This window comes from Herpailurus yagouaroundi, unplaced genomic scaffold (genome assembly GCF_014898765.1).
Source record: "Herpailurus yagouaroundi ecotype Mexico unplaced genomic scaffold, PumYag 200, whole genome shotgun sequence".
Classification (NCBI taxonomy): Eukaryota; Metazoa; Chordata; class Mammalia; order Carnivora; family Felidae; genus Herpailurus; species Herpailurus yagouaroundi.
Window position 1 is genome coordinate 2,497,076 of NW_024412431.1, and position 16,218 is coordinate 2,513,293.

Below are 16,218 nucleotides of genomic sequence, written 5' to 3' on the forward strand. Positions count from 1 at the left end.
CCTCTGACCCTATCCCTCCTGACCTCCTCCCTCTGACCCTATCCCTCTTATCCTAGCAAAGGAGGGAACTGGTCTGGCCCAACCAGATCCTAATCCAGGCCATCCTACCAGCCCCACCCCACACAGCAGGCCAGTGCTAAGTGGAACCACATGGCTTGGGCAGGGGAGGGCGGGGGCTTCGTCTGGGCCCAAAGCCCCTGCCTGCTCTCCCCTCCCCCCAGCAGACTGTCCCACTGACCCCCTGACCCAGCCTCTTGGCAGGAGTCAGATTCTGTCAAATCTGTCCATGACCTCACCCTGGGGGCGGTTCTACTGACCTCACCATTGGGAGTGAGGGTGGGGGGCCAGACTTGGGGGAGACGGGGGCTTGGATGAGGGACCCCCATCCCAGCTCCTCCTGGGTCAGACCCTTCATTCTCCAGATTTACAGACCCTTATTCCAGCCTCCGCTCACTCTTGCCTCCAACCTCCTGTTCTGTCTTTCTCCTCTCCCCCTCCCTGCCCTCTCTCTGTCCCACTTTCTGTGTTGGTCTTTCCAGGTCTTTCTCTGCATCCAACTCTGAATCAGTCTGTCTCTCTCACTCTCTTGTTTCCTAGCTCTTTCTGCGTGTCTCCTGGTACTTCAATGGTTCTCCTTCCTCTCTGTCTCTCTGTCCCTCTGTCCCTCCTCTCTCTCCCTCTCCCTCTCTCTAGATAGATAGATAGATAGATAGATAGATAGATAGATAGATAGACATATACATATATATACATATATACGCATATCTGGCGGGGGTTACTCTCCTCATCCCCCTCTCTCTCCATCCACACACACACACACACACACACACACACACACACACACACCCCTGTTCTGCTGCTGCCACCACCAGCCCCGTCTCTAATTGCCTGTTCTCTGGCTAGGCTGTCATTAAGAGGTATTTGGGTTACAGTCCCCTGAGACTAAGATCTGGGCTCCCAGGCTCTGTCAACCACAAGGGTCACTCCCCCATGGAATGATCATCCCAGCTGCCCCCTCTCCAGGCTGGAGCCCCAGGGAGGGCTGAGAGTCACGACCCCGTACAGTGTGGCTCTCCCAGGCTTTCCCCTCACCCAGACCCCTGTCTCGATGCAGCAGGAATGGGTGTCCCCTCAACCAGCTGCTCACTCACATTTAAAAAGTCCTTCTCAGCACCTAACCCAAATGTCTCTTGCTTCAATCTTGCATATCTTCTGTAGTGACCTTTCAGAAACTGACTGCCCTTTCTTTTCATGGCTGGCTTTGTGACAAGGGGACACACAAGAGGCATTGAGTCCTGCCTGCAGGGTCAGAGGGTGGGGGTCTGTCAGGGACCCAGCCTGACCTTCCCCCACTCTCTCTCCTGTGCTGGTCAGGGCCCCAGGAAGATGTTGGATGGGGTCTAGGATATGAAGGGAGGCAGGCAGGGCCTAACTAGGCTGGGGCATGGTTGGGATCTCCTCAGATGTTCAGGAGAGCACAGGTGTGGGTGTGGGTGCTACTGTGTACATGAGATTGTGTAAGCATGTGCATGACTCTGTATGGACCAGGGAATGGCTGAGCACGTTGTCAGCATAGGCCAAGGATCTGGCCTACAATGGAGAGCCGAGGTGCAGCTATTTGATGTGTGGGTGGGTATCTCCTGGCACTGAGTTCACAGTCCGGCTGGTCACGCAGGTGAGTCCGTGATTATAATAGGCGACACTTGAGATGGGGAACTGTGGTCACATGGGAGAGTACGGACAAGTCGGCGAGCAGGTGACTGGTTGTGAATGCTGATTGTATTGTGTGGATACCAGTGCACACATGTGCAAGAGTTGGAACGTGTAGGAGGGTGACAAAGGCTGTGACCCTGTGGCGGGTGGCTGCTGGGGTTGCCTGGGGCGTGGGCCCCGGTGTTTCACTTTGGGGTGTCCCAGAGGGCTTATATTTTGAATGGATGCCTATGATGGCACGAATGTATGGATGTGTCAGCATGGGAATGGGACAGAGGCCAATTTAGGATAATCCACGTGAACAGGCACCTCCCTGAACTCCAGAGAAAGTGAGAAAGTGCAGGATGGGGTGTGTGTGTGTGTGTGTGTGTGTGTGCGTGTGTGTGTTGGGGGACTGAGCTCACCCTAGGGAGCGATTTCCAGGAGGCTCTAGCCCAGCCTCTCTCAGACCAGGGATGCCACTTGAGGGACCACAATCTTTCCAAACCCCTGGGCGCCCCCAACCGCGAACCCTGTGGGGCGGAGCTCGGCGTCCAGCCAAAAGCGCGCAGCTGGGCGTGCGTCAGCGCTGACTCACCCGTCCGCCGGCCCCCGGGACCCTTGGGGCCCCTGAGAAATTCCTCGGGAAAAACACCCGCAGCTCGCTCGGCTGGGGGGAGCAACTTCCACTTCCGCCCCCGCCCGCGCTCCGCCCCGCCCCGCCCCGCGCCCCGCCCCGCCTCGCCCCTCACCGCGGCCCTCCCGAGGCCCTGTCCATGGTGCTGATCGCGGCTCTGGGGAGAGCGGGGTGGGGGGAGGGGGGAGAAGTGGGGACTGAGGAGGTGGGCGCGCGCCAATTGGAGGCAGAGGAGGGAGAGGAAGAATAGGATGCAGCCATTAGGGGAGATGGAAAGGAAACTCTGAGTCCCCGATTAGCCCCCTCCCTTACTCGGTCCACTCACCTTCACCCCCAGAATCACCCACTCACGTCCTCATGGGCGATTGTTTACGCCCCAGAATCACAACCGACCCTCATCGGGTCACCCAAAGACAAACAATCATACGCGTAACACTCACACGATTATTCTCTTAGGTCAGCCCCATACAGACACACCCACAACTCACAGTCACCATACCCTTGGCCAGGAATCACCCATCACCCACATTCATACAATAGTCGTCAACTCCCACACCCACTTTCCCACACACGATTTCACTTCAAATGGCCTCACACACACATTGCCGCACACACAACTCTACGTCGCATTCATTCCAACGCATCCACCAGTAAAACACGGCCACACGTTTCCCCCCTCCCGCCAGCTGTCACACCCACAAATCGCCCAGAGTCTGACACGCGAGCCCGAACACAACACCCTATCCACGCGCAACGCGCACGCCCCCCCTGCACGCCCCCCCCCCATTCCTGACTCCACCCCATCTTTAGGACCTCGTTAGATCCTGCACCGGGGTCCTTTTCCTATCTCCTCCCTCCGGACTCACCGGCCTGCGTCCGGAGCAGAAGCTGCAGCGAGGCCAGGAGCAGGCAGAGGCCGGCCCGCGGCTGGCTCAGGCCTCGGCGACTCCCCATCCCGGCGGGCCCCACACGCAAGGCGGGGACCGGCCGGGGCGTCTACGGGGCGCGGCGTCTCCTCGGGCTCCGTGCGCTCACTTGCCGCGGCCGGCTCCACTCGGGATCGGCAGGAGACTGCGGGAGACCCCGCCCTGGCCTCGCCCTGCGCTCCAGAGCCCGGCCGGGCGGGGCTCGCTGGAGGGAGGGAGGGGGGGTGGCTGACAGCTGGTGGGGGAGTTGGGAAAGTTTGTGCTGAGTGCTGATTGGCCGGCCAAGGCCGGAGCCCTGGGCAAGGAGCTGGGTCCTCTATGCCCCACCCCACAGTGCAGGAAAAGGGTCACTCCCACCCAGCCTTAGAATTCGGGGTCCCAGACTTACCCCAAACTCCTTCCTCCTAACAGGCTCCCTCAAGGGAAGTCTGAGCCTCATTCAAACCTTCAGCCTCCATCCAAGCCCTGGAATTAAGGGGTATAGCTTTGTACCAAATCTATTCTGCCTCACCCAGGCCCCCAAATGGGGTTCCAGCCTGATGCCCAATTCTCACTCATTTCCTTTACCCCAGTGCTCAGTCACACTATGAAAGGTACCAGTTTCATCCCAAGGCCTTCCCTTCAGGTGTCTAAGTAGACAATCCTGATCCCACCTCCAACCTCACCCCAGATTACGAAGCGTGGTTCCCAGCTTTACCCCAAACTCTCCTTTCCCCACCTAAATTCCAGAATTGGATGTCCTGGCCTCACCCCCAAACCCTCGACATGCGTTCCAAAACATAGCTCTCTACTTCCCCCCAAACTCTTAACCTTCAAACAAAGGGTCCCATCTCCATCTCTAGCCATCCTCTCCCCTCTCCCTGACTCAGGTCCCCAAATGGATGCCCTAGCCCCAATTCCAAATCTTCACATATGCCCCTATTAAATGGGGGCGTCTTGCCCTATCTGAAAACAGGGCACTGCCGCAGGGGGAGGTGGCGGGGAGGTGGATCCCTGCCACGTCTGGGGTGAGGCAGAGCTGTCTCTCATCCTACTGGGACCCCACACTGTGAAGTTCCCTCCCCCCCCCCCAGGGGGTCACATGGAGCTGTCTGTGCAATTGAACAAGCACAGACTTGCAGGATCTCAGGGTGCTTCTGCAAGGAGGAACCCAAGGGGCGTATCCTGGGCCCTAAACTGCCCCACCATGGAGAAGAGGGAGAAGCCGGCAGTGTCTCCCTCCCAGGCTCCGGCTCCACGGACAAAGAGTCTCTGTGTCCCAGGAGAGGAGGGGTGGGGCCCCATCTGGCCTGAGGGCGAAATGGGGGCTGTGGGGTGGGGAGAGAGAGGGAATCTCCCCAAGCTGCTCCTCCTCCCTCCTCAGGGACCTTGAGGCTAAGACTTCTCCTGCTAAAAGATTCTCATAAAGATACTGCCCTGCCCTGCCCTGCCCTGCCCTGCCTTGCTGGGAAGTTCTTCCTAGTCTAACCCCATCTTCGGACATATCTATGCCCATTCCCCTTTTTGAAAGGACCCTTCTGGGACCACACTCGCTGTCTTTTTCTCTCATTCTCTCCCTCCAATCAGAGATTCTTTGCCCAGAATAGAGACAGGAAGGGAATACCCCTGCTAGTTCCCCCAGCCCTAAATAATTTGAAATCATAATAAAAAGACCCTAGTTATGAGTGTAGCAGCGAGGAGAAGAAATTTTTCACAGATAAAGGAAAGAGGCTATTTTGAGGTTAAAGGTTTCCTCCCAGCTGCCTGTCCAGGGTCCGTTCGGAATTGGCATCATCTGGGACCCCTTCCCCTTGCGGGGAATCCGTTGGAGGGTGTCTAGGAGGGGGCAGAGGAGCCAAGGGATGGGTGGCAGGAGTCAGGTGCTGGCCAGCAGAGGTCACCCATCCAGGGAGGGATCAACATGGCCGACGCACCCCGGACTGTACTGATCTCAGGCTGCTCGTCGGGAATTGGCCTGGAGCTCGCAGTACAGCTGGCTCATGACCACAGGCAGCGCTACCAAGGTTAGAGGCCCAGGGTGGGGCCGGGAAGGGCAGGGGTGGGCACGGCTTCTGAGGACCTTCAGCCGTCCTGGCACTATTTCCACTAGCCCATCCCTTCAGCTGTATTTGTGGGCTTGAGGAGGACCCAGGACCCATGGAGGCCCCCTTCCCACCTCTGCTCAGGAATCACCCCTTCATCCAACCAATATTTCTTGTGCACCTACTGGGCATCAGGCACTATTCAAGGGGCTGGAAACACAGCTCTGAACAAAATAGACAAAAATCTCTGCCCCGAGCAGTGGTGTGAGGGAGGAGAGGGAGAACAGACAATAAACAGATTTTAAAATTGTATAATATGTCTAGTGCCAATAAGTGCTAAGAAGCAAACTAAAACAAGGGTAGAGTGTGGTAGGAAGTGGGAGGTTGGTGATATTTTTTAAAGGGCTGGTGGGGAGGGCTTCCCGGAGGCTCCACTTGGCATTCCCTAGGACTCCCCTCCCCCACCCCTCCCCTGATTACCGCTCCGAAATAAGCCTCTTAAGTGACCCTGACCTTGGGGGCTTAAGGGGGTGGGGGGGCTCTAAATCTAGGGACCTGGCCTCCTGCAACTCTGGAGTAAAGTGCGCCAGTCTGCACACACACACACACACACACACACACACACCCCGGGGAACCCCTGACCCAGAGCACGCTGGAGCTGAAGTGGGCACAGGGCCACTACGTAAGAGGAGGTTGCAGGGGGCAAGGGCATTGCCCCAGTTGGCGGGGCTGATTCTCCCAGCCCTCTGCCTTCTGTCTTAAACACACACACAGCTTTGGGTGTGACAGTCTGAGGGCCAGGGTGCAAGGAAGCCATAGCACTGCACGTGTCTCTGTGCACATGCAGTGAGTGTGTAAAACTGCTGAAGGATGTTTATTCAATCACTTCCCGGCCTTTTGGCGAAGATCAGGTGTGAAGGACGTTTACCGAGTGCTTACAATGTGCCAGGTTCTCATCATAGTGTCGCGCATCACGTGTATCAGTTAATCCCCGTATCGCCTCTATGAGGTGGCCATTACCATTAGCTCCATCTTAGAAATGAGGAAACTGAGGCACATTGGGCCAAAGATCCTTGCCCAAGGTCGCCCAGCTGGAAAGTGGCAGAGCCCGGATTTGAACCCAGGCAACCCAGTCCCTGTGGCCACACTTGTCACTGTATGTAGATGCATGTGATCCCATTCATCTGTGCAACACCCATGAATCACATGGGTCCACGGATCATGTGAAAGTGCCCACCAGGGCTGTGCATGTGTGATTGTGGGTACATGCACGAGGGGTACAATCAGGTACGCAGGTATTTGAGCTCAGCACGCGAACAAACCCAGGTACAAGTCTCAGTTCTAACACTTACTAGGGGCGGGACAGACAAGGAACTTCACTTTGCTGAGCCTCAGTGTGTCAGCCACTTCACCTACTTGTCCTGGCTTCTATTGCTAAGCAGCAAATCATCCCAAAACTTATGGCGTAATAGAACAACTGTAATCATCTGTGTCTCATGCTTTACAAAGGCCATAAATTTGGAAGGGCTCGGCCAGACAATTCTGGCTCAGGGTCAAAGGCTACAACTGGAACAGTGCGGGGTAGTCATGGGCCTGGGCAGGCATGAACCTCAGGGCTTCTCCATGTGGTCCCTCTATCTGGCTAGCTTGGGCTTCCTCCCAGCAAGGTAGTCTCGGGAATAGCTGGGCCGCTACAAGGTGGCTGAAGATGTTGAGAGTGAACGTTACAGCAAACAAGGCAGACACTGCAGCATCTTTTCTGGCTGAATCCCAGAAGCCACGCAATGTTACCTTCACCCAATTCTATTGACTCCCGGCTAGTCACAAGATTCAAGGAGAGGGACATGAGACTTCATGACTTGAGGGGGAGCAGCAAAGTTCTCAAAGAGCGTATGCGATGAAAGATATTGTGGCCATCTTTGGAAAATTAGTCGGTGGCCTAATCATAGGGAGGATTAGAGTCCTAATCATTGGAAGGATTAGAGGTAGGGTTTATAAAAGTGTTCAGCACAGTGTTTGGCACATGGCAGGTATTCAACAAGCTGAAATGTCTGTAGATGATGGAAGCTTGGCTATTTGCATGTACACACACACACACACACACACACACACTGACCCTAAGTATGTATTTCTTTCCTCAAGGCAATATGTTCTGTGTTTATTTTATTGGCTTCCTTCCTGGGCTATACATTCTGTGAAGCCAGGGACTTTGCCTATCTCATTTCATGCAATAGTCTCAGCACCTAGAATAGGGCACAGTGGATACTAAGTAGGTGCTCAGTAAAGGATGGATGAATGAATGGATGAAAGTACATGTAAGTGAATGTACACAAATATGCATTTGTGGCCATGTAGTAATGTTAGTAGGTAAACCTGTGGGTCCCCATCCCTCTGTGACTGTTCATGCAAGATTATGGAAATACATGCAAATGAATGCAGAGGGAAAAGGAGCCCAGTGCCTGACCCAACACCGGTCTCTGTTCCCAGTGGTGGCCACCATGAGGGACCTGAGAAAGAAGGGGGCACTGGAAGCAGCTGCTGGAGAGGCTCTGGGGCAGACCCTCACCGTGGCCCAGCTGGACGTGTGCAGTGACGAGTCAGTGGCCCAGTGTCTCAGCTGCATCCAGGGAGGGGAAGTGGACGTGCTGGGTGAGACCAAACAGCCCCCGGGGGTCACTCCCCTCCCTGCCCTAACCACAGGTCCTCGTCCCAGCGAATCCTCTCCACTGTCTGAGCACCAGCTTTCTTGCTTCACCAGAAACCTGTAGCCCTGGACAGAAGGGGTAGACAAGCCGGCTAAAAGCCCAGGGTACCTGTTTATTAAGGATACAAGAATAAACTTGAGTCCTGGGTGTAGGATGGATTTTATTGAATAGAACTTCCCACATTTGGAGAAAACCATATGCAGTTGGAAAAATTACTCTGATGAGTCATTTTGGGGAAAGCGCTTCTGTTGAAGAAGCGACACAAGTTCCCTCAGAGGCTTTTGAAGGAGGGCAGGTGTGGCTGTTTTGATGCAATGTGGGGTCAGAGCTGAACGGCTCATGTATTAAAAGGGGAGGCTGTTCCCAGCAGCCCTTCCCCCCCACCCGGGGTTCAGGGTCCCTATAACAAATGTTAAACTATATGTAAAAATCACCAGGGCTCCACACTCTTCCACTCGAGATACTCTGGCCTGGCCCTGAATTTGGAGCGGGGGATGGGATGATCCAGGGAGTGTCCCTACAGGAGTGGCACTAGAAAGGTTTGGGGGACCTCAATGTAACCTCACCCCCCCCTTAGTGAATAATGCTGGAGTGGGCCTGGTGGGGCCCTTGGAGGGGCTCAGCCTCGCTGCCATGCAGAACGTCTTCGATACCAACTTTTTCGGGGCTGTGCGTCTCGTCAGAGCTGTGCTTCCTGGCATGAAGAAAAGGAGAAAGGGCCACATTGTGGTGGTCAGCAGTGTGATGGGGCTGCAGGGTAAGCCCTGGGGACCAAGCCCTGCGAATCCCCCCAGTGTCTGACCCTCCCCAGGCCGGAAGGATGGCAAATAGGTTTTAGCTCATACTCCAAATGAGCCCGTGTGGGGAAGGATTCCAAAGCTCTGAAGGAAGAATTTCGGGAAGAGTCTATGTCCACCATACTGTAAGAGGAGGCAGTGGTCTTACAAATGCTGCCAATGGCCATCCACATCCAGTATCAGACCTACTTCCCAACACCTCTACAAGTCTCTCCCATCTCCCCAAACCCGAAAGAACCGTCAGAACTCCTCTGTGACGTTTTCTTGCCAAACACCTCCAACCAATCCCTGGCGACGTCTAGCTCTGGGGCTCTGAGGTTCTGCAGAAACGGAGAGCAGTGATTGCTCAGTGATGTCTGCTATTGGCCTACTATGGAGAACACCTGTTTGCCATCCAGGCTCCTGGGTCTTTTCTCCTTGAGTCCCTCTAGACTCCCTTCCTCCCCAAGGAAACTCCCTGGGATCCGCCCCCCTCCTCAGCAGGCCCCTTAAAGAATCCCCCTTACTTGTTAAGAATCTGATTCTACTACTCAGCCCCATCTCTTTGGTCCCTCTTCCAGCTGCACCTCCTAACCTCAGGGGCTACATTCCCTCTTAATAAAAACAGATAAGAGCCCCAGTGAATATCGGACTTGACTTCAGGGGCCCTGGAAATCCTATGCTCAAGTGGCCCAGAGGTTTAGAGGATGGAGGGAAGAAGGGTTTTCCAGGGCTAAGGACAGGTGGAGCACAGGGCAACCCAGGACAACCTAATCCTGAGCCCATATGCTCCCATCACACATACATACACTCACCATGTTGGCCCTCGATAGCCCCTCATCCTGATCTTCAAACCCTCTTTGCTCTGTCTCCTGAAGACCCCATGTCCCTCCGGACCCACAAGCCCATCACCCAGACCCGAAAGGGCTCAACCTCCTCCAATCCTCTCGGGTGGAAAGGGTTCAACCTCCTCCAATCCTCTCAGGTGTCGTGTTCAATGAAGTCTATGCAGCCTCCAAGTTCGCCCTGGAGGGATTCTTTGAGAGCCTGGCTGTCCAGCTGCTGCAGTTCAACATCTTGTGAGGCTGGTGTTTGGGTAGTGACGGGGGAACGGGAGACAGTGGTGGGGAAAGACAAGGGAGGCAGCAGCGAGGAGGAGTGGGGTGGGAAGGCAGTGATGGTGGGGAAATGGAATCGGGAACGAGGAAAATGGAGGTATGGGAAGAGGATGGGCGGTACCAGGGGAAGGGCAGTGGACGGGCTGGGGGACCAGGAAGGACGGGGAGGGCGCGGAGGAGAGGGACATTAATGGGGCCGCGAGGGGGTCGGGGTACCAGGCCCTGGTGCCCCTCCCTGTATCCCCAGCATCACCCTGGTGGAACCCGGTCCAGTGGTCACTGACTTTGAGGGGAAGCTCCTGGAGCAGGTTTCCACGGCCGACTTCCCAGACACCGACCCTGACACCTTGCACTACTTCCGAGATTTCTACCTCCCAGCCTCCAGGGAGCTCTTTCGCTCCGTAGGGCAGAGCCCACAGGATGTGGCCCGGGTGAGTGGGGGGAGGGGGAGCGCAGAGGCCCAAAGACGCGGCTCGGGGAGCGGGGAGGGGGGGGGATGGGAGTGTGCCCCACCCTGCAAACCCCGCCTCCCTGAATCCAAGAACTCAGGGCTCCACCCCATAGGTCATCGTCAAGGTCATCGGTTCACCCAGACCCCCCCTGCGCCGACAGACCAACGCCCGCTACACCCCGCTCGCTGCGCTCAAGGCTGTGGACCCCTCCGGCAGCCTTTACGTGCGCACCTCCCACCGCCTGCTCTTCCGCTGGACGCGCTTCCTCAACCTTGGCCTCCGATGTCTGGCCTGCGGCTGCCTCCGCATCCGAATATGGCCCCGGTGAGCAGAGCTTCACCCGACCCTCCCCACCTCTGCACAGCCAGGCGTCTTCAGTTCATACCGATCTCAGAGGCCTCTACGGACTCTTCATTCATTCATGCACTCAGCAACCTGCCTGACCCACTCTGTGCCTGGGCCTTGGTGGGGCCCCAGAAATCCCTCAGCCTCCAGGCACACACACCGCGCCCCCCCCCCCACCATGGTCAGGGCTGGGACAGAAAGAGGGAGCCTTGGACCCTAGGTCTGAGGAGCCCAGAGTAGGGAGGCTGGAGCTGTGTCTGGGAAGGCAAGGTAGGCTTCCTGGAGGAGGGGACATTGTTGCTGGACCTTGAAAGATGAAATAGACTGCCTCATTCAACCTCTGGACTTCATTATCTTGGGCCTGGAAATACAAGGATGATCTAAAATGCCCTCTACATAGAACCGAGTTGACTAAGGGGTCTTCAAGACTTTTCCGGTCACACAGCCCATCAGCAAAATGTTTCATGCACTCACCAGCGGCACATGTATATTTTTTTCATCAGATATATATTTGTTACCACTAGCAATCCCTATATTAAATATTTAATAAAGCTCAACTCCCTATGTCTAAATAAAAAATTTAAAAAGCAATAAGGTTCACTTCACACACATTAGAACGACTGCTATAAATAAACCGCACAAATAAACAACACTCGAGAAAACAACAAGTGTCGGTGACAATATGAAGAAATTGGAACCCTTGTGCACTGTCGGTGAGAATGTAAAATGGTACCGTCACTATGGACAATAGCGCGATAGTTCCTCAAAAAACGACACAGAATTATCACGTGACTCAGCAGTTCCATTTCTGGGTGTGACCCCAAAGAACTGAAAGCAGGGTCTCAAGGAGATATTGGCACACCCACATTCATGGCAGCATGATTCACAACGGCCAAATGTGGAAGCAACCCCATCAACGGGTCCATCAACAGAAGACTGGATGAGCACAATGAGGTACATCCACACGACGGAATGTTATTCAGCCTTAAAAAGGAAGTCAGTTCCAACACCTGCTACAACACGAATAAACCTCGAGAGCATTATACTCCGTGAAATAAGCTAGACACGAAAGGACAGATACTGTAGGATTCCACTTGGATGAGGTCCCTGGAGGAGTCCCATTCACAGAGATAGGAAGTAGATGGTGGGCTCCAGGAGGGGGTGGGGAGTCAGTGTTTTGGGGGGACAGAGTCTCAGTTTGCAAGACATAATGCGTTCTGGAGATGGGTGGTAGGGAGGGCTGCACAACCATGACAATGTACTTAACACCACAGAACTGAACACTTAAAAATGGTGAGCATGGTAAACTTCGTGTTATGTATATTTTATCACAATTAAAATTTTTGTTTTTCATTATTTTTTATGTTTATTTACTTTTGACAGAGAGAGAGAGAGCGTGAGTGGGTGAGGGGCAGAGAGAGAAGGAGACAGAAGATCTGAAGCGGGGTCTGGGCTGACAGAGGAGAGCCCCACGCGGGGTCAAACTCATGAGCCATGAGAGATCATGACCTGAGCTGATGTCAGATACTTAACCGACTGAGTCACCCAGGCACCCCCACAGTTAAAAATTTTTAAAAGCAGGAGCCTGGGTGGCTCAGTTGGGTAAGCATCCGACCCATGATTTTGGCTCAGGTCGTGATCTTTTTTTTTTTTTTTTTTTAATGTTTTATTTATTTTTGAGACAGAGAGAGACAGAGCATGAACGGGGGAGGGGCAGAGAGAGAGGGAGACACAGAATCTGAAGCAGGCTCCAGGCTCTGAGCTGTCAGCACAGAGCCCGACGCGGGGCTCGAACTCACGAACCATGAGATCATGACGTGAGCCAAAGTCAGATGCTTAACCGACTGAGCCACCCAGGTGCCCCTCAGGTCATGATCTTGTAGTTTATGAGTTTGAGCCCCACATTGGGCTTCACGCTCACAGTGTGGAGCATGCTTGGGACTCTCTCTCTCTCTCTCTCTCTCTCTCTCTCTCTCTCCCTCTCTCTCTGCCCCTCCCCTGCTCTCTCGCTCTCTTAAAATAAATAAATAAACCTTAAAATTTTTTTTAAGCAATAAGGGTCCTACTGGAGCCCCCAAGAGAGTATTACCAAGTTTCTTGGTCCTCATGTGGAGAATTCGGAAGCAAATGGACTGACTCCGTGTCCAGTGCTGATTCTGTTTCTTGTTCACTGGGTGACCCTGGGCAGGTGACGTGCTGGTGGCATCTCCCGGAGAGCAGAGCTAACGGTAACAGCACCGAAATGACAGGAAGAGTCCCGCGCGCTGGAGGTGGAGTCTTTGTGATGCTTCACGTCTGGCTACCACCGTGGAGGGCCAGGCCCCCGGCGAAGGGGTCTTCATCAATGTTTGCTCTTTGCAGCCTTAGTAGACAGAGGCACTCAGAAGCTGCCCAGTTCATAAGTGAGGAAACCGAGGTTGTCCAGAGCGGAGGGAGGGGCAGGAATCAAGCCTGGGTCTCTCCAACTCAGTCTACGCTGACCTCCAGGGGCCTCTAGTAACATCTTCTAGGAAAAGGGAAACTGAGTCCAGGGCCCTCCACACATGTCTTTGAGTCAGAGATAATGGAGCTGCTTACTATTTTTTTCTCCAATGGGCCCCTCCTCTCCCCTCCCCGACATTGGATTTCTCAAGCGTGTTGGAAATACCTACAAAAGAATGTATGACATCAGATCATGACGCCCGTGGCACAGCCTTGTGACTTGACCCAAACCACTGAATCTCACGCTTTAAAATGGCAGATTTCACGCTATATGAATTACATCGCAATTTAAAATTTAAACACATTTTTAAAAAGAATATAAGGGGCACACGTGTGTAAAAAGGTCTTTGGGCTGCCTCAAGAGGTTCACCCAAGGTTTACATCAGCCGGTTTCCTCCACATCTAGTTTTTGGTTGCGTGGGGCTCTGCCGATAGGAGGCATCAGCGGGGGATGAGAGGCTGGGAGGAGAAAGGCCAGAGTATTTGTCTCCCCCCCCCAAGAGCTCCCTCCATGGGGGCCACTGCCTTATGGCAGATGGTGCCAGATGGCCCCAGCTCCAGTGTCTAAGAGCCACTCCCCCCTTTGCCCCTTTCAGCTAAAGATGGTGATAGGACCCCCCGGAGCCCGGCAGAATGGCACTGCACTCCATAGGGCTACCGGCCTTCTGTCTCTACTTTTGCAATTGTCCCTGTCTCCATGGAGCCCCAAATTACCCGCTTTGAGTGTACTATCTCTTTCCATCCGGGACTCTGACTGACATCATGCATGTGTGCAAAAGACCAGGGGAGCAAAACACATACACACGAGCCCACCATCAGACTCCACCATTAGAACATTATTGATATTCGCTGCCTGCCTTACCCCAAGAGTCTCCACCATCCTGAATTCTATGTCCAATATTCTCTTGTTAAAAAAAAAAAACAAAAACAAAAACTCCCGTAAATAAATTATTTTATTTATTTATTTATTTATTTTTAAGTTTTTCTTTAACGTTTATTTATTTTTGAGACAGAGCATGAACGGGGGAGGGTCAGAGAGAGGGAGACACAGGATCCGAAACAGGCTCCAGGCTCTGAGCCGTCAGCACAGAGCCCGACGCGGGGCTCGAACTCACAGACCGCGAGATCATGACCTGAGCCGAAGTCGGCCGCTTAACCGACTGAGCCACCCAGGCGCCCCAAATAAATTATTTTAAAAGACAAATTTATCTTCTTGCCAACAAGGAAAAGCCATCAAAGTCACCGTGCGTGAAGCCAAACTCGATAGTTATTTACAGGTGGGGCATACAGTATTCCGAACCCCAGATTCATAGACTCCTGGTGTGAGAACATACCAGACCTTCTTCTCAGATTCCCCAGTGGCTACGGAAGTGAGCATGTGACCCCGATTCCACTCAACAGATGTACAGGATTTAGAGTTGAGAACCCACCCCCCCCCCCCCAAAGAAGGAGGGATCAGGAAAGGGAGGTGGCAGAAGAGACAGGGGCATTGACGGAAGTGTCATGGAAAGCCAGAGTTTCAGGTTGGATTCAGGAGGAGGACTTAAGCTCCTGCCCTGCACCCCCACTTTGTCCCCGTCCATCTTCGAAGGCTGGTGATTTCATTAGCCCCCAGCATCCAACCGGGTAAATTCCTTTGCAGCTTAAATCACCCTGAGCCAGTTTCTGTTGCGTATAAAGAAGAATCGCCACCAATCCAGATGGCAACACAAAAGCAAAAGCAGAGTGTGTGTTTTGGGGCAGGGACTGTTACTACATTTTAGCTGGATGCTATTGCTTACAACAGAAATAGGCCGACGTTCAGAAGGTGTTGACGCACTAACCCTTGGTTCTCGATTTCTGCACCCACACCTGCCCCTCTGTCCTCTCTCCCCATCTTAGCAGAGGGAAGTCTGTTCTGATTGCTCACGCCAAAACTCTCGGAGTCATCATACCTCACAGCTAATCAGATCTTGCTCACTTGACCTGTAAAATATATTCAAATATATCCAACCAACCGTTTTGCAACACCTTCTGGGCCCCCACCCTAGTCCAACCACCATCATTTCTCACCTGGAGCATTGCACCAGCCCCCTCCCCGCTTCTGCACTCGCTCCCCCTACAATCCATTCTCCATGCAACAGCCCAGAGGATTTTTTTTTTTTAACGTTTATTTATTTTTGAGACAGAGAGAGACAGAGCATGAACGGGGGAGGGGCAGAGAGAGAGGGAGACACAGAATCGGAAACAGGCTCCAGGCTCTGAGCCATCAGCCCAGAGCCCGATGCGGGGCTCGAACTCACGGACCGCGAGATCACGAGATCCCGCGAGATCGCGAGATCGTGACCTGGCTGAAGTCGGACGCTTGCTCATGTTCTCTCTCTCCCCCTCTCTCACAAATAAATAAATATTTTAAAAAATTCTCCTGCCCTCCTTTCCTCAACTGCCCAATTCCTGACGCCTCCCACCTCGAGTTACCTATCCAGATTTTCTTTCTTTCTTTTTTTAATTTTTTAATGTTTATTTATTTTTGAGAGAGAGACAGACAGACAGAGCACGAATGGGGGAGGGTGGAGAGAGAGAAGGAGACACAGAATCCGAAGCAGGCTCCAGGTTCCCAGGTGTCAGCACAGAGCCAGACATGGGGCTCTGACTCATGGACTGTGAGATCATGACCTGAGCTGAAGTCGGACACCCAACCAACTGAGCCACCCAGGTGCCCCATTTAAAAAAAATTTTTTTTATGTTTATTTGTTTTTGAGAGAGAGACAGAACGCGATATCCAGATTTTCTTTCTGATTATACAAGAAAAAAACTGATAAGCAAACTGTGGTATATACACGCAAAGGAATGTTATTCCACCTTAAAAAGGAGGAAAATTCTGGCACCTGCTACACCATGGGTGAACCTTGAAGACATTAAGCGGAGGGATATAAGCCAGACACAAAAGGATAAACACATTGTACGATTCCACTGATGCAAATCCATAGACAAAAAAGTAAAACAGAGGTTAACAGAGGCTGGGGGAGGGGGAATGGGAAGTCAGTGTTTCGTGGAGACAGAGTTTCAGTTTGAGAAGGCGGAAC

At 53.3% G+C, this 16,218-nt stretch overlaps 2 protein-coding genes and 1 long non-coding RNA gene across 5 annotated transcripts in view; 1 reads left to right on the forward strand and 2 right to left on the reverse strand.

Annotated features, from left to right (window-relative positions):
- Window positions 1-3,425, reverse strand: part of COL5A3 (collagen type V alpha 3 chain) — a 34,937-nt gene extending 31,512 nt beyond the window's left edge. Inside the window, exon 1 of the mRNA XM_040449641.1 lies at window positions 3,196-3,425. Coding sequence (XP_040305575.1) covers window positions 3,196-3,283 — 88 coding nt within the window. The 5' untranslated portion in view covers window positions 3,284-3,425. The remainder of the gene's footprint in view (window positions 1-3,195) is intronic.
- Window positions 3,426-5,121: 1,696 nt separating this feature from the next.
- Window positions 5,122-11,236, forward strand: RDH8 (retinol dehydrogenase 8). Of its 3 annotated transcripts, none has more exons than XM_040449832.1 (6): window positions 5,122-5,258; window positions 7,764-7,925; window positions 8,559-8,738; window positions 9,743-9,836; window positions 10,123-10,306; window positions 10,488-11,236. In XM_040449832.1, the coding sequence occupies exons 1-6, from the start codon at window positions 5,156-5,158 to the stop codon at window positions 10,653-10,655; spliced, it is 891 nt and encodes a 296-aa protein (XP_040305766.1). In that variant the 5' UTR covers window positions 5,122-5,155; the 3' UTR covers window positions 10,656-11,236. The 3 variants fall into 3 exon arrangements, with proteins under 3 accessions (XP_040305766.1, XP_040305765.1, XP_040305767.1); XM_040449831.1 differs by having other exon boundaries at window positions 5,125-5,258; window positions 10,440-11,236; XM_040449833.1 differs by lacking the exon at window positions 8,559-8,738 and having other exon boundaries at window positions 5,125-5,258; window positions 10,440-11,236.
- The window catches only part of LOC121013953 (uncharacterized), a 12,338-nt gene continuing 4,686 nt past the window's right edge, over window positions 8,567-16,218 (reverse strand). Inside the window, exons 2-3 of the long non-coding RNA XR_005782994.1 lie at window positions 12,762-13,319; window positions 8,567-8,675 (exon numbers count right to left, since the gene is read on the reverse strand). This is a non-coding gene — a long non-coding RNA (uncharacterized LOC121013953). The remainder of the gene's footprint in view (window positions 8,676-12,761; window positions 13,320-16,218) is intronic.